This window comes from Oculina patagonica, chromosome 4, assembly GCF_052425735.1.
Source record: "Oculina patagonica isolate OP01 chromosome 4, crgOcupat, whole genome shotgun sequence".
Taxonomy (NCBI): domain Eukaryota; kingdom Metazoa; phylum Cnidaria; class Anthozoa; order Scleractinia; family Oculinidae; genus Oculina; species Oculina patagonica.
This window is the reverse complement of record NC_135761.1, coordinates 1,111,102-1,128,879: the sequence shown is the minus strand read 5'-3', so window position 1 is coordinate 1,128,879 and position 17,778 is coordinate 1,111,102. Positions and strand designations below refer to the sequence as shown.

At 37.7% G+C, this 17,778-nt stretch overlaps 1 protein-coding gene across 1 annotated transcript; it reads right to left on the bottom strand.

The window, feature by feature from the left end:
• Window positions 1–7,637: 7,637 nt before the first annotated feature.
• LOC144649094 (15-hydroxyprostaglandin dehydrogenase [NAD(+)]-like) lies at window positions 7,638–17,242 on the bottom strand. Its single transcript, XM_078508560.1, has 7 exons — window positions 17,043–17,242; window positions 15,686–15,809; window positions 14,532–14,647; window positions 13,470–13,566; window positions 13,048–13,127; window positions 11,462–11,610; window positions 7,638–8,433 (listed from the first exon to the last, which is right to left on the bottom strand). Exons 1-7 carry the CDS (start codon window positions 17,133–17,135, stop codon window positions 8,298–8,300), a joined length of 795 nt encoding a protein of 264 aa, XP_078364686.1. The 5' UTR covers window positions 17,136–17,242; the 3' UTR covers window positions 7,638–8,297.
• Window positions 17,243–17,778: the final 536 nt, after the last annotated feature.

The following is a 17,778-nucleotide window of genomic DNA, read 5'->3' as shown; positions in this document are numbered from 1 at the left end:
ATGGTCCGAAACTAGCGAGCTTTAGCAATGACGACGGCGTCGCCGAGGACAGTGCGTGGTGCAAAATGAATTAATATTTTACTCGAGAATCTCATGCTTATCCAGATGTATTCAGTATCATCAGTCGATTAGTTTAGGAACTCGCTCCAGCTGATTATGTAAAGAAAGCGTTCATTCCTAAACAGTAGTACCGAATTTAAGCCGTTGTTGTTCACGTTCTCCAAAATACCCAGAACTTGGTCATTTTACGTTCTTGTTTCGAAGAAAACAGTCAAGGATTTAAAACCAGGGGGGGGGGGAAGAAACGAGGTCTGGGACCGAGTAGCGATGCTCTCACAACTTGCAAAGCGATCAATTCACGACGTAGTCAGCGGTTTTTGGACGATGATGCAACAGGCAATCTTTTCCCGCGAAATGGAAGCTGCTATGTCGTGGAATCACTTATTATAAAGGTGTTCAATTCTCTTAACTAAAAATCTAAAAGCAGCTGTTTAAATCCGAAAATTTCGTCATCGTCGTGTTGTTTTAAGAACGCAGAATTTTGTGATGCCGTGCTACTTTTCAGTGCAGAAATGCAAATTTTTGTACCACGATTTTTAACTGACCCACATGGGGATTGTAAATGAAGTAAAACAAAGAAAGACCAAGTCAACAAACAACTTCGAAACAATAGAGCAAGAAAAATAGCTCCGACTAGCGCGGGAATATTCATCGCCACGTTTTCATTACCATTCCCGTGATGGTTTTATTTCATAACAAACACCACATATTGACACCAAGAACCTTTCGGAAAAAAAATTTTCGCTGCTTTAAAGACAAAACTTAGAAAGTCTTTTTTTATTACTACATATATAAAAAAAATCGAACTCTCTCACTGGTCCCATGTTGTTATTGTTTTTACAAGTTCACAAAGAAAGGAGCTGCTCATGAGCCTTAGAGACATCCGCTGACTACCGCCCCGATGATTGCTTTGCAAGTTGTGAGAGCATCGCTCAGATTTCATATAAGAGAATGTATGGGAAGTTGCTTCCCCCTCCTGTTTAAAACACACCTGCATAGCTATTGTTCTGCTCATTAAACCTTTTGTTTGGTGACGTTCTCGTTCATTTGCCGTCGTTGTTTGCTAAAGCCCCCTACTGTGTGATCATGACAAAAAGGTTGGAGAAATGGATGGAAAAGAACCGGCGATAAAATATAATGAAAAGAAATTTCTTACTTTGCAGTAGTCTTCAGTTAGCGGTAGACTCTGCCAGTGGCGGATCCTTTAGATCGGAGAAACAAGCAGAGACATCACATCCAATTTAAAAAATACTTTTAACGTTGGTTTGAGAATGTTAGACAATATACTCTACTTCAGTTTTGCACTGGTCGTCTGATTCTCACATGTTTATATTACAATAAATTTAAAGGGAGTCAACAATTCGGAGCCAAGGAGCCAACAGATCCCGTATGCAAGGCTGATCGGACAGCTAAAAAGGGTAATTTTATTTATTGGTAATTTTTTTAGCTGTCCGATCAGCCTTAGCTTGCATTTGGTTTTATGTTTTGTTCAATATTGCTGATCCTGTGATCTACGCAAAGATCTGGCTTCACTCACGCTGTTTTGTCCAAGTGCTCCTTGCATTACGATTTTCTCTTTAATTACAGTTCGTCTGGTTATGTTTGCTTTGTTATTCAATACGCCCAAAAAATTGCAATATTTGAGCTAGGCAAGTCTAAGGTTGCCCTTTCATATACCTTCGATAGAAAAATGGTACCTCTGTTACTACCTAGCCTGCGTTGCAGACGAATAAAACCCCGGTTATATAACGCAGGCTATTACATACCTGGTCATAAATAAAACTGTAGCTGGCAGTTCTCTTGCGATGCCAAATTGTGGCGGCGATGTCGCGAACAGTTACTCGGAGTCCTTATCACTCCCACTTATGGCTGTCGATATCCTTTTAATAATTATGACGTTATAATATAAAAAGGAAATAAAAAAAAACAAACATCTCTGTAGAGTGATCTATTCTTTTCCCATTAGGTCTTCGTCAGGTAAAAAGGTAAAAAAAAAAACAGAATTATTTCACTCGCTCTTGATGGATATGAGATCGTTATAACCAACTCATATCCAACACGCGCTCGTGGAATAAGTGTTAAATATACTACTGTATTTTAAAAAGGAAAGGTTACCTTAGACTTTCTAAAAGTCATTCGTTTCTCGTTTTGTAACCATATTTGTGATCCATGGTTTATGAGTTCACATACCATTACCTGTTAATGCGGATTTGGAACTTGGGGCGGAGCCTATCTGTATGAAAATTTTTTATGTAGCCCCCCCCCCCCCCAACCCCCACTTGCACCAACCCCGATGCAATGACGGCGTGACAAACCGAAAGAGCGTTTATGCAGGAACCTACGTAAACAGCGAAGTGACTGCTACATGTACTAAAACAGATACTTAATCATGATTATCAGTTTATTTTTTAATTGTCTGCTACATACATGTTATCATGTCGTGTTAGCGGCCAAAGACGTCATTGTAATTGCGGGCCCAAGAGAGGAATGATTCCAACAACGGTTATTCTCGAGAAATTCCTTATAACACTGACAACAAAGCGAGTTTGCCGACGGAGGAAAATCACATCTCAATTCACACCGCGTGATCGACTACACTTCGCAAAACTGTCAATCAAAAAAACAACTCTGATTGGTTCGCGGCAATAGGAAACGATAAAAAACATTCGTGACTTTTTTTTTTTTTTTTTTTTTTTATTTTTTTATTGCAAAACACACACAGAACGTTCTTACAAATTGACATGTTCGCTACTAATTACTTACTATACAAGGCTTTACGCATTACTATACAAAGCTTACTCTACTTACAGTACAATACACTGCTTACACTACCTACATTACAATTCAATTGTTTACAACACACTACTTACAATACAATACTCAATTTCTTAAAATTTAATATTTATACTTATAACAGCGCAATACAATTTATCTCTTTTAATACATTTGCAAAAAAACTACAACTACTTTTGGCTTATTAAAGATAATGAAAATAAAAATGGTAACTTATAAAAACTAAATCAAATTGCGCCATTTTTATCTTACCGACATTTTGTTCAAAAATTTTAACTGTTTCTGTCAGTCATTGAGAGGGGCTTGAAGGGCGTTGAAGGAATTACCTGTTCAGAGGACCTTAGAGCCTAATATATTGTGTATATTCGACTAGGGAGGGTGAAGATAAAGAGATAAGTTTTTATTCATTTATTTTATTTCTTCTTTAAAAGGCTTTCCAGCAAATCCCAATTTTTGTTGGTTGTGTCATCTGTTCTTTGTTCAACGACATAAATCGATTTAAGATAAAGTAGAAAACTTTCTATTTTAGGAGGTCTTGTTTTATTTTTACAAATCCAAATAAAGTGTCTGGCCAGTAGAAAGCAGAAATTAATTTGGCGATGATTTTTTGAGCAGTCCGGTATCAATCCTAAGGCGACAGAGATGTTTACTGTGTAGTGTTCTGGAAATATTTTAGATAATTTTAGCAGTTCGGTTAAGGAGTTCCAAAAGGAGGTCACCTTAGAGCACGACCAGAAGAGATGCTTTAATTTTTCTGGTTCTTCTTTGCAGAAAGAGCAGTTTGGGTCATCTTGTACTCCAATTTTTGTTAAGAATTCATTAGTTGATATTCGCCTATGTAAAAGTTTGAATTGGAACTCAATAAGTTTTGTGCTTTTGGTGCATTTAAAGGCTAATTGATAGGCATCGCTCCATTTAATGCATTTTGTTTCTTCTGTATTACAGTCTTCAAACCATTTCCGTTGAGATTGGGAAGAAAGCGTAGATTTTTTGGATATCAGTTTCTCATACACTGGTGGGCTTGTTCGTTGCGATTTTATTAACGTTTCCGAAAAGGTTTCGTATTCGGAGTCTGTCATAATAAGGTTGTTTTTGTGTGCGTCCCAGAGCAGTTTAAGGGCCGATATGAGTCCATAGTATTTGAGAGGACAAATTTTAAGACTGAATTTTGTTTGTAGTTCAAAATAGGATAAGAAATTATTTGAGCCATCTTTCAAATGTTTCACCTTTGTGATACCTTTATGATAACATTCAGAGTAAAAGACAGGACGGTCATCAATTCTGATCACTGAATTGTGCCATAAGTTTTGGTTAAGGAACTGATTCTCAGATTTAATTTCATCTTCAAAATTAACATCCGACCAGATTGTCAGTACTTCTTTGATAAAAGTATCCTTAATTTGAAATTTCTTTATGTCTTTCGTGTTGAGATTGCCCTTAAGGACTATTGGACCTCCATTTTTGTCTAACTCCACATCAAAAAAAAGTTTCCATTTACCATGATTTTCTTCATCTAAATATTTTTTAACCCACGAGGCTTTCAGGGATTTGCTAAAACTTTCAATATCGATCATTCTGAGGCCTCCGCTTGGGTAGTCATTAATGATAACATTTCGTTTGATTCTATCTGGTTTTCCATTCCAAAGGAATGAAAAGAAAAGTTTGTTTACTTCTTTGATGACTTTCTCATTTGAAGGTAAAGGCGATAATACATAAACGAGTTGAGAGGCGACAAGACTCTTCAGGACTGTTATTTTGCCCATTAGTGTGAGTCTGCGATATATTTCCAGCAGCTTAAGACAGTCCTTACCTTTTCTAATTTTTCATTGTAGTTCAAAGTCGCAGTTTCTTTCGCGTCAATTGAAAGCCAAACACCAAGAGCTTTTACTTTGTTTTTTGGCCACTTAAAGTTTCTTCCAGGAAGTGATATTTCAGAGCTACCACATTTTGATCCGATCCATAGAGCTTCCGTTTTTTTGTCGTTTAGTTTCAAACCGGAGACTTTGTAGAAATCATCCAGAGTTTGAAGACAATTTAGTAAAGATTCTCTTGACCCATTTAGAACTAAAGTTGTGTCGTCCGCGTATTGACTTAACTTAATTTCTTTATTTTTTACTAGGATTCCTTTAATATTTCTATTTTTGCGAATTGCTTTGGCTAACACTTCAGCTGATAAAACGAACAGATAAGGCGAAAGGGGACACCCCTGCCGAACGCCTCTTTGAATTTGAAAAAAATCACTCGCCCAGCCATTGTTTAAAACACAGCTTTCAGAAGATTGGTAAAAAAGGTTTAACCATTTTATCATACCAGTGCCGAAACCGAAATATTCTAGAGTTTTCCTGATGAAAGGCCATTCAACTGTATCAAAAGCTTTTTCAAAGTCAAGAAACAGTAATAATCCTGGTATATTTTTTTCTTTTGCATAGCGAATGATACTGTCGATTAGTCGGATGTTTTCACCAATGAATCTGCCTTTAATAAAGCCTGTCTGATCGTTGTTAATTACGTTCGGGAGGTACTTTCTTATACGATTAGCAATTGCCTTAGCCGCTAGTTTATAGTCGCAATTTAGTAGAGTTAGTGGTCTCCAGTTCTTGATTAGATAAGGCTCTGCGTCCTTTTTTGGGATAAGTTTAATAATTCCCCTTCTCTGGGTGATTGAGAGTTGACCTGTATCGTAGGCAAAGTTTAATGCATTGATAAGAGTGGTGGATATGTCATTCCAAAAAATTTTGTAAAACTCGGCTGGCAAGCCATCCGTACCGGGGGTTTTCTCTGATTCCATGGTTTTAAGAGCATCTAGGCACTCTTTTTTGGTAACTGGACCTTCGCACGCTTCCCTTTCATGATCTGTAAGGATTGTATCGTTTTCACCGTCAAAGAAGACAGATGTATCAAGCAATTCATCTGCCATACATCTGGATTCATAAAGACTCTTAAAGAAAGATACACACTCATTTCCAATTTCTTCGTTTGAAGTAACGAATTGGTTTTCGCTTATTTTGATTTGGCTTATTGCACTTTGTTTATAGTGTCGTTTTTCTAGATTTAAAAAGTATTTAGTATTCTTCTCTCCTTCGTTATACCACTTCGTTTTTGATCTCAATATTGCACCTTTAGTGCGCTCTTCAATTATTTTCTCAAGTTCACGCTTTTGTTTATCAATTTCTTCCTCGATGTGTGAAGTTTGAGCGTCATCTAAATTTCTTTTGTCGGCTTCCTCCTCTAATTTGGCAATTGATTGTTCTAGGTCAATTTCCCGTTCCTTTGTTTGTTTGTTTTTAGTCTTGGCATATAAAAGAGATTTTTCACGCACTTTTAATTTAACCATTTCCCAGAGAAGTGTAGGCCTGACCGAGTTATCTTCACTATATTCGTCAAGTGTTTCTTTAATAGTTGCTTTTATTTGATTTACATAAGTCGTTTCAGTCAAAAAGGATGTATTAAGCTTCCAGAAACCCGGTCCCCTAGGGTTTGAATGTATTGATATCTTTAAAGTTATCATAGAGTGATCTGATTTATATCCGGGAGATATTTCGGAGTGAGTTGTCGAGTTAGCAATACTTTGGCTTACCAAGAAAAAGTCCAACCTGCATTGAACTTTAGGGTGCCGTTGTCTCCAAGTGTATCTATTGGTTTCGGGGTGCAATAACCGCCATGCGTCCACTAAATCAAGATTCTCAGAAAATTCGTGAATAATTTTTACACTGTTTTGGTGCGTTTTTGGAAGACCACCGATTTTGTCCTTTTCTAGATCTAGGACGAGGTTAAAGTCTCCTCCTATAACAATTTCCTCGCTTTTGAAGTCAGCAAGATGGTCGAAAAAATCAGAAAAGAACGCTGGGTTATCGTCGTTCGGGGCGTAGATGTTAGCCAACGTTAAATTTTTTTCATTTGCTTTTATATCGCAAACAATGAAGCGCCCTAAAGGGTCGATGTATTGTTTTTGAATTTGTAAATTAAAGTTATTATTAAAAAGGATGCATACTCCTGCTTTATTGCTCTCATAGGTGCTAAAAATGGTTTGGTACCCCCATTCAGCAGACCACATAGAATTAGTGTTTTCGGTACAATGAACTTCTTGTAGCATATAAATTGAAAAGTTTTTTGTTCGTAGCCAATTAAACACCTCCCTTCGTTTCACATTATCTCTAAGCCCCCTGACATTCAAAGAAGCTATTGTCAAAGCCATATTGATTCATTTAGGATGTTTTTCATGGAAATTCCTTCACGCCTTGCTACCCCCACAATGAGATGACCGTACGTTGGTGTTACATGTTTGGCAAGATAAAATGTATAGAATTTAAATAAACAAAGGACCAAAAGAATAAGCAAACAAACACTTACAAACGAGTAAAACAATTTTTTGGTTGGGAACATGCAAATAGAATAGTCCGAATGGTGTTATGAAAACTACTAAGGGATGGCATAAAGACGGTCGCCTTCTGTTTTTAAATAAGTAAGAAAAAGAAAATAGAAAAGAACAAATCCTAGATGGCGGGGATGGCGATTGCAAGTAGAAATAAATTTAGCTGTTACTTTCTGCGATTTAGTAGAGTTGCTCAATGTAAGACAAAAAAGCATCAACAAATAGTCATTAGCATTTCAGTTTCACAGTTCCAGAATCTTACCAGATGTGGGCACGCGCGAGTTGCGAGCGTAGCGATAAGGCGGGGAGTGGCTCACCTTGGGGCACGCGCGAATATACCTTATTATTATGATTGATTGATTGATTGATTGATTAATTGAATGAATGATTTACAAAAACAGCAACAAATACGTTAAAGAAAGAAGTATATTAATTTATTTCTATAACTTGAAGAGATTGTCAAATACAAAGGTGCAATTTTATTGCTGGATATAATACCACTCCTTTTTGACACATTAGTATTATAAAATAAATCATAGTATAACCCGTAATAAGGGGACTCTTTTCATACATTTTTGTTTTCACATTCTTATTTCCATGTCATATACTGAATGCAATTATTAAACTTCTTGAACTTGAATAGAATAAATTTGTAGAGCGCTCAACTCTGAGAGGAGCAGTGATTATAATGATCAAAAGTAGGAAGATTTCAATTCATCGTTTTATTGCGACAACGCTGTTTCGTGTGATCAAAGGATGACCACACTCATCAGGCAATATCAACGAAATTATTATATAAATATTCATGAAGTAATTTGATTCAAATCTTGTTGCGTCTTGGATTTCTGCCTGGGATTTCTTTGAAACTGCATTCTCACGTCTCACAACTATGAAGATACTTTTTATTTGCAATTATGTAATTTCGTCTTTCTTTTGATAAAAGATCAGAAACATTGGTGAAAAATTAAAGATTAAAACAGACAATCTTAGGATGTTTTCAGTCTACTACTAACTCCTTACTGGCTCTAAGCTGATATTTTAGGTAAATCAACTCTTATCGAAAATCCTCACTTCACAGTTTAGATTTTGTGGATATTTTCCTAGGCCGCATAAATTCAATTCCTCTCTTCTTTGTTACCATCATCACTGATCCATTGTTGTTGTCATCTTCAATCAACTGAATGACTCCAGTGGCAATTATCTCGGGCCTAAAGAAATCAATGAGCAAAATTACATAGTGGCTGGTAGTCCTTAAGCTTGTTGAAATAACTTTATCTTAGTATGAAGTATTTAGCACTGTAGTGTGCCAATTTTGAACCAGCTGTTGGGTACCCTGGGTTCCAGAGGGTTTTTTAATCGGGTGGGGCCTGGGCCCGATTCATAATCTGCACGGAATTTTATTATTTTTTTTTGTCGGTAAATCGATCCAGACCCACGCGGCCCAGTCGGCTCTTCTGTCACGGTCACGCAAGATTTAATATTTAATAGCGATCAGCCGATCACTCGTGTTTAACACGAACACTCTGCTCTCTGAAATGTATAATTTTGTTTCATACCATATTTTACAAGAAGAGAAGGCTGAATATAATCACATAGCGAAAACCAAGACCGCTTGGACATGTCCAAGCTATTTGAAACTACCACTACGTCAGACCCCTGTCACACAATCTCTCGCTTGTAGCTATAAATAATCATTCACCTATTTTCTGTTTGAATATTCTGCGCTCTGTTTGTGTGAAATATTTATTGTTGTGTTACTCAAGCGTTTGGCTCGAAGCGAGTACAAGTCGTACAATTTACCCGGAATGTGTTAAATATTGCAAAACGAAGACTTATTTTCTGGATAGCCCAATTTTTGTTTTGAGTTTACGGTATTTTGAGAATCGAAACGTTATCGAAACGTAAGTTGCAAGCTCAGCAAGAATGTGCCAAAGCACGGGATACACGTCATCGCGCCAGGGGAATTACCAAAAGCTTGTCGGAAGACGCTAAACGGAGAAACACAATGGGATGGCCTTAGGGTGCGTTTCTTTGGGAAAATCCAAAATTGGATCATTGATCTCAGATCACACGGATACTTTGCTCCCAAAGAAACGAAGAATCCGAAAACGGATTTTTTGCCATGACAACACCGTAAACACATTTCGCACAGAACATAAAATATAAGCACAAATTTATTTTTCGTCGGATGTATCCTAGCTGAAATAATTTAAGCATACAAAATCTTTTACAAAAACCACACGTCGAAGTAGATCTTCTTTATCGTTAAGCACAATGTGGCGAGAAAGCATCTGAGAGCGAAGATTGATTGCGAAATGATCCGTGCAAATTTCACTCGTGACAATTTCAAAAGGATACAACTTCCGTAGGCACACAGTGGCTGTTCTAGAAAACCTGTATCCCGTTTAAAATGATACTACATACCTATCTGAAGCTACCGTTTCCTTTTATCGTGAAATATTTTTGTATTGATCGAAATAACCGCCTAAAACTTTCCGTATGGCAGTGTTTACAAAGAGCGAACCTGTATTTTCACAGCAAAGACCGCTGGGCCAAGGTACTTTTTTTCGAATCCTTTCCCAAAGAAACGCACGGATCATGAATCCTAAAAATCCGGATTCAGATATGATCTGATGTATCCACTCCGAGTGTGGATTCTTCAGATCATTGATCCAAGATTAATCCATTTTCGGATATAGGTAAAGAAACGCAAAATCCGTTTTTGGATCAAGAATCCGGATTTGGATTTTTCCCAAAGAAACGCACCCTTAGTTTGACTTGCACCAAGTCGCCCTCTATTGGCGAGCGAAGCGAGCCGAAAAGCGTCGCAAAAGCGACGCGCAGCGACGGCCGCAAGTGACGAAGTCGCAAGTGACGAAGTCGTACGTGACATACCTAAACCGCGCGTCGAAGGACTTTGGGAAAGTCTAGGCCTTAGTCTACTCTTTATTTTGGCGTGATTTGGCTTTCTTTTAAATGAACTGGTTTGGGTTTATTTTATTGAACATTCGGAACAAAATAAATATTTGCATGCGTAAGCAGGCATTTTTCCGGCTAGGCATGTGGCTATGACGTGGTAAAGGAAATTCATGTCACGTTCACTCCGTGACTAACGCAAACACGACTTGTGTGTTTCTCAAGTGACTGCTTTTCTAAAGATTTTACTGTGCGGTGCCGTGCCTTTAAGCCAAAGCACTGAAAGAGGTCAGGTGGTCAAAAATTACCCGCACGATTATAAACTGCTTGCAGTTCTTTTTTTTTTTTTTTTGCGGTGACAAAGAGCGGCGAAGCCGCGATCGTTGGGAGGCTAGGAGTTAAATTCGGGATAACCGGACACAAATCCATCGGTGACAGGGAGGAAGATTTGAGCCTTGGACCTCTGGATTACAAGTCCAGCATCCTAACCATTGTGCCATGCCGCCTTCTAATAGTTTGCCTAATAAGGTGGTAGCCTAATGGTTAGAGTGTTGGAATTCAGATTGAGCTGTCCAAATTTGAACCCTGGCCATGGCGTTTTGTGTTCTGACAATTATACACTGCCTTACAGTGCATCTCTTCCCCGGGGGGGGGGGGGGGGTACTCCCATATGTGGCCTATATAGGTATGTGCCGCCCGATAGGGTAGAGTTTTTGAGGTTCTCGGTCCTTAAATAGGGTATCATGTTTGCTCTTTTTGGCAATGTGTTCCCGGTGTGATTCTTAGATGGGGCACCTAATTTCTATAAGCTAAAATAAACGCCCAGCTAAACGAAAAAAAAGGTATCTTAAAACTGAATTTTCTGTTAAGGTATTAGTAAAGCGATTTTATAAAGATTTGTGTCTTGCCGTGCGCGGTTAGCCGTTATTTAGGTCGTCAGGGAACGCTTCTCCTCCCCTTGAATAGGGTGTCATTTTTTGGTTTTGGGCCTTAAAAAGGGTATCAATTTTCGCTTTCTTTATCCTTAAATAGGGTCAGGGTTTAAGAACCTTGGCGGCACACCCCTATCCGAAATTTATGGGAGTACCCCCCCCCCCCCCCCTGTGATCTCTTCACCCAGGTGTGTAAAATGGGCATTGGCAAACTAGCAAGACAACCTGCAGAAATGCTAAGAATGTTGAATTCAGTTGGAATTCATTTCAACCTAAGCCATTTAAACATTGCAGGATGGCTAATACAAAACTTGCCACCAACTTGTTTTCTAAAGTCTTATGTTGGCATTTGACCATGCAAAGCTTTGGTGTGCGATTCCTTATATACCTGATCAGCCCATATTTTGAAATAAAGGCATGACTTTCTGGTTGTTCTTTCCTGTTCAATCCATGTTCAAGCGATTTCAATACCAGATCTGTTTCTGTAAAGCTGGGACAAATACAGTTCACTCTGATTCCTTCTGTTTCTTGAAAACCCTATCACAGAGAAAGAATAATTTCAATTATAGGCAGGCAATGCGTGCATAGGTGCATACAGTAGCTTTAGCTTTATACGGACATTGTGTGCCTCTATTTCTAGGTATTAAACAAATTATACAGGCATGCAATGCATGAAGAGTGTGTAATGCATGCAGCAGGCATTTGGATGTAGTTCCTTGCATGCATCCAAGAACTATAATTTATAGGCATGCAATATGTGCAGAAGGTTTTGTAGCTGTTGCTCTTCTCCTTCTTCTCTCCTGTTCTCCAGGCCTAAAATGTAATGGTGCATGCAGGAAATCACAAATTATGCTTGCAAAAAATGAGAAACATAGGATTCATTTCCCTGTTATTTACTATATACTAAGCAGTCCAATTAAGGATGGTGCCTCCTACTGTTACTGCGCACTCGTGCGGCACATCACGCAATGCATCTATCACACTGGGCGCCCGCGCTTTTAATTAATTTGCTCACTCCAAATGACGAATTCAACTATGTTACCAAGCACGCGACTAACGAGCAAGAAAGATTTCTCTGGGACGAAATCTAGTTTATGGACATAATTATACTAAGCCAGGAACAGCGTAAACAGCGGAAGAGCATCATATTGAAGTAATCATTGACCGCTAACCACTGAAAAAGGCTAACATTAACAGTTAAAAACAAATCGCTAAGCACTAAAACGTAACCCACAAACTGTTAACTAGATATGGCGTAGTGCTCGCGCGAGATACAAATATTTAACTCGCTAGGGAGGGGATAGGAAAAAATGTAACAAACCCCAAAAGTGATTCAACTTGCATGCATAACTTTTAAAAACGCATGGTGATCCCTACTTTTTATTTTATAAAATGGAAGTGGTAAGTCAAATTAGAGCACATGTTTAATTTGTCATAATAAGTGAAAAAAAAATTAGGCCAATTTTCTAGCCGTGCAAGTGAGAGATGTTAAAGTCGAAAATGGCTCAAACGCAATTATTTTGTTAATAAAAAGGTGGATCACACAGTTCCGAAGACATTATTTGTTAGTTATTTTAAAGATTGTTATATTTTTAATTAATGTTGATTTTGTTCATGTAAAACCAATTTCAAATGGAATTTGCAATGAAATTTTACTTAGTTTTACTTAAAATGCTACGTCAGCACATTTTTCCAGTTTTCAAACCAAATTATCTCGAAAATTTGCGTGGCTACCCCCAACTTTCCAGTTTTTGGATTTTAGTAGCCCTTGGTAACATTTACATTTCTTGCATAGTCATCAGCCGGGTAAAAATACCTTAATTGTTATTAGTAGGCACCATCCTTAAAAAAATATATAAAATTTCTAAACAAGATTTCACCAATCAAACAGCCGCCAATAAATGTGCTTAAGCTCTTTGCAGATATCAGAATTTTTATTACAAATAATTTAAATGATAAGGAATATGTACATACACTTGTGCTCTGTGAAAATCCAATAACGCCATGTTTTGTGGCAGTATACACAGACTGGCTGGCTCTCATAGGAAATATACCTGAAGAGAAAACAATTTGTTTATAAGTTTTCATTTAACTTTCATAGAACCTGAAAAACATCAAATGAATGTTCCTCTTCACAATGTACTACATAAAAATGCTGCTAACTAGCTTTCATTTGTAATAAACAGACAAGAATATACCATCTGAAAGTACTGCACAATGCATTTCAGTCTATTATTGGTCCCACAGCACTAAGGGTTTAATCTACAAACTTAAGTAAGAACCCTACCACCCTGAGTACAGCACAAACAATCAGTGCCACATGAAAGTTCTGCTCAAAAACTGCCTTTATTTGAATGATCACATGACAGGCTATCATCCACAGTGTTGAGCTGTACCTGCCATTGACGCCACATTGATGATAACTCCGCCCTTTCCACCACGTGACTGACCCATATGGTGAACACCAAGAAATGTGCCAAGAATAACACCTTTCTGAAACGAAAATTAAATTTATCCACTTCAATGCCACAAGCCCACTCCAGTTTATGACAAAATACAAAATATACGTACATACATGTAATATGTTCCCTATGACAGGCTGGTAAAATCAAGAGTTTCAGCCTGGCTAAGTCCATACATTATGATGCTGTGCCGGTCTGTCTGTGGGTACCGGTAGGTCATTCTGATTTCTCACAGTGTCTTCTTCCACCCAAGGTAAGTGTATTTATAAATGGTTTTTGGAAATATTTTGTTTAGGCAAAGTAGCAAAAACTCCTACAACCCCTGACAAAAGTCTTGGGAAGTTTATTCTTCCCCTCCCTTTCCCTATATAATATGTTAAAACGAGAAGCCACCCGGCCTTAACACACACAAGATTGTAAACTTAAAAGTGACTAGGGACCAACATTAATAGAGGAATGGGGGAATCCTACAGCAGTACAGAAAATTAATGGGGTTTGAATTTGAAACTCTGTCTAATCACAGGGCTGTAAGCAGGGGGTGCAATGGGTGCATCCACACCAGAAGACGCTCATGCCTCTGGTGCTCACACCTGGCCCTGAATCGGGCATTTTTTTACAACCTTCCCAACTATTTTTGTCTGCGGTTGCAGTTTTTACTATTATAAATTGTTGTGGTTTAAATTTATCTTTGGTTTAAAATTTTTTAAATGTTTGATATTTATTTTTCATTGTCTCATAATCATTATCAGAATCTGAAACAAAGTAAAATAAAGATTGATCTTAAGCTGCAGGCTAGCTTGCACTATAATAGTTCATCCTTCATCATCGAAGAGGACCACAACTTCAAAGTTTTACTGGTAAAAAAATGTACATTAAGTGTTCTTTAGGAAAAGGGTTTTGCTCTGGCTTTTCCCGGTTGCTTTTTATTTGTCAATGAGCCTTGCTTTAAATTGTACTATACTGGTATCCTTAATAAGCAGTTTGTGGTATACCTACCAAGTTTACGTCGACTACTTTTTCCCATTCATCCCATTCATTTTGCACACCAATACCAGCATTGTTGCAAACAATGTTTATCCGTCCAAATGTCTCCTTTGTCTTCCTGAAGGAATCTAAGTGTAGGGTTATACAAATGTAGCCAGAATTAAAGGGGGTACTGTATCACACATGTAGGTGGTTCACTTTAAAAAATATATATATATAGACTTCAATTTGCAAGCTCAAAGGAGAAAAATGAACTTTCCTTCTTTACGTCGGAGGAGAAAATCAAGCCGCGGAATCGAATTTTGGCGATAAAACGGCCTTGCAGCACGGCTCGTTTGAAATGGCTCTGTCTAGCCTTGACTTCGTCTTATGAAGGCTACGACAAAAACCTCAAAACCCCCCAAAAATGATGAAATAGCTCAAAATGACAACAGAAATCAAGAAAGGTGAGTAAATTTTCTTTATTTTATTAAAAAGAAGGTAAAATTTTATTTTGTCGAGCGCTTTTATTGGAGACCACGTTATTTTAGACTCCATACAAATTAAGCCTTATAGAGCACTCAAATCTCCAACGGCCTAAATTGTAACACAACACGGCGCACTTCAAGTAGTCAGGTCCCACTCGATACGCTTTCATAAATCACTCATACACTTACATAAATCCTTCATACGCTCTCATAAATTGTTATACGCTTACATAAATCATTTATACGCTTACATATATCATTCATACGCTATAACATAAATCATTCATATGCTTACATAAATCATTCATACGCTTACCTAAATCATTTATTCGATCGATTTCTCAAATTGTGAGTTTGGGAAGCCTGTGTTTAGGCTTACCAGTTGGTGTAGGCTAACTGGAATGGCTTGTATTATTAGGGATGGTGAATGGTCCTTCAAAAACTGCGTGTCTCGCAAAATTGTAGCCAAATTTCAGGGATCTCGTTGTCTCCAAATTTTTTTTGACACTTTCTCGGAGTCTCGATTTCTTTTGCAAGGCTAAAAAGGTCTCGAGCTCGCAGAAAAGATATCAATCTCGCCGTCTCGCAAAGTCTCACATTAACCATTCGACACCCCTATTATTTACTGGCTCACTTTAATTGGTTATACAAATCTTATTCCCTTGATTCACAAAAAATTTATATAACTGTTTCATTTACCTTTCATTTGAGACTTTGATGTAACATCACAAGTAATAAAAATCACCTGTCTTGAACCATATTGTCTTTCCAGTCTCGCTTGGAGTTGAAGACCTTTCTCTCTTTTTACATCTAATATTGCAACCTGATATTAAATTTACAATAACAAATTGAAACTACCGTCTTCCCAATTCACAAAGCTCACAGCACAATCTCTCTTTCTATATGCTAAATGCCTTTAATGTTGTTCCAAAAAAAATTTTTTTAACCCCTTCATTAAGTAGGAAGGTAACTGAAGATTCTAAGGTTGAGGGTAATTTCCAAATGCCTCTGAGTTTTTAAAGGGAGATAAACCGTATGAAGATAAACTGTAATTTCTGTAGGCAAGGGGGTATCCTATGTGTAGCCATTAACCCACCCTTTAACTAAAGGAAAAACGGGTTCTCTCCCTCCTTGGACGGGCACAGCTACACATAGTCTAGGAATGGGGGGATAGAGATGGATATGTTGTTTATTGTGGAATGTTTTGCTGTTTTGTATCTCACAGGTCTAATACTAATGCCAAAATTACTATATCTACAACAACCTGAGTTGTTCAATCTGAACAAGACAACTTGTTTTAAAGCCCAGGGGGGGCACCCTGGTCATATGGCACCCCCGTCTATGACCAAGAAAAGCTCAAATTTGCTACCCCATCTCAGACTAAAGGTGAAGAGGATGTTTTTATTTTTAAATTTTCTCTACAATACTACAGCATCTGCTATTGATTTTAGCACCTTTCAAAATGACCTGATTTGAATAAGCAGAAAGATATAAATATAGTGACATAATTTTTCCCCATTTTATAGCGACCCCATCTCAGACTAAATGGCAAAAATTGGAACCCCAATCCTGAAAGGTTAAATATGGGACCCCATCATATCAAGCGGCACATATGCACATAGGAGGGGGGTGTCAAAAGCAGTTCACAAATCCACCTTTTTAAAAATCCGCAAATCCGCTCGATGTATCACAAAAATTCACAACCTGTGCGCACTTTATAAGGCCAAATCCGTTAAACCGCAAACCTATTCACCCCTCTCATACAACGTATATATGGTATTACCCCCTCCCCCCTCCCCTTTCATCCGGTTTTTAAAGAAGGAAAATCTGGAACCCAGAATGCGCGATGCTGAATCGAATCAGAAAAAGTGTCTTTACGGAGTACCCCGCAATTCCGACCACCTAGTCAGAAATCACTGAGGGACACTCTTCAAAACGCGGTATGTTTATTATAAAAATTATCTACAATCAGACTGATATATCGCATACAAGTTTAGCTTGCATGTTAAATGTCCACGATGTCAGTCTGTACTATACTTTATCATACATTTTGTACCTTGCAACCTCTCTCCAGTAATGCCGTGCAAATCTTTTCCCCGATGCCTTGTGCTCCTCCTGTTACAATGGCTACACAACCTAGGATCTTCATATTTTAACTCTCTTGTATGCAGATAATGAAATTTCGGTTCTAGTTGGCTTTTCTAATCAATCTTATCACTGCTGTGCAGACAGGTCACCAGGGCTAAATAAACACTTCTTCGCCATATTGGCCGACAAATGCGCGAAAAATGGAAGACTGGGTCGAACCTCTTGCGCTCGCGCTCGATCGCGCTGCTCGCGGGCCTCGCGCTCGACTCGCGTTCGTCCAGCATAATACGAGATAAGAAATTACTTTTTCAAACACATAATAAATATTTTATTTCACTTTATTTTATTTTATTTGCCACACAAGTAATAAAGAAGAATGCAATAAAATTATTTAAATAATTTACAAAGAAAAAGTGGCGGGAGACCAAAAAGAAACTATAAAGCTCATGTGTGTTTTGGCCTCCCCGATTAGCTAAGTTGACTTTACAAATAATTTAACTGGCTAGTAGCACAGCGTTAAGTCGCTAAATAATAAGGTAGAAAAATAGTTAGGAGAAAAAAAAAATTTAATTTTTATATTTAACTGCTAGTAGACAGCGTTAAGTCGCTAAATAATAAGGTAGAAAAATAGTTAGGGAGAAAATGAATTGTATTCAATAGTTTGTAATGCTTTTTTAAGTACTTTCATAAAAAAGCAAATTAAA

What these genes read in the sequence shown, in the direction of transcription:
- LOC144649094 (XM_078508560.1), bottom strand. Translation starts at nt 17,135, where the DNA reads ATGAAGATCCTAGGTTGTGTAGCCATTGTAACAGGAGGAGCACAAGGC. An exon ending in AAGTAGTCGACGTAAACTTG is followed by an intron (nt 13,567 to 14,531) that starts GTAGGTATACCA and finishes TTTTCGTTTCAG; the next exon opens with AAAGGTGTTATTCTTGGCAC. An exon ending in TCAAAATATGGGCTGATCAG is followed by an intron (nt 8,434 to 11,461) that starts GTATATAAGGAA and finishes TGATTTCTTTAG; the next exon opens with GCCCGAGATAATTGCCACTG.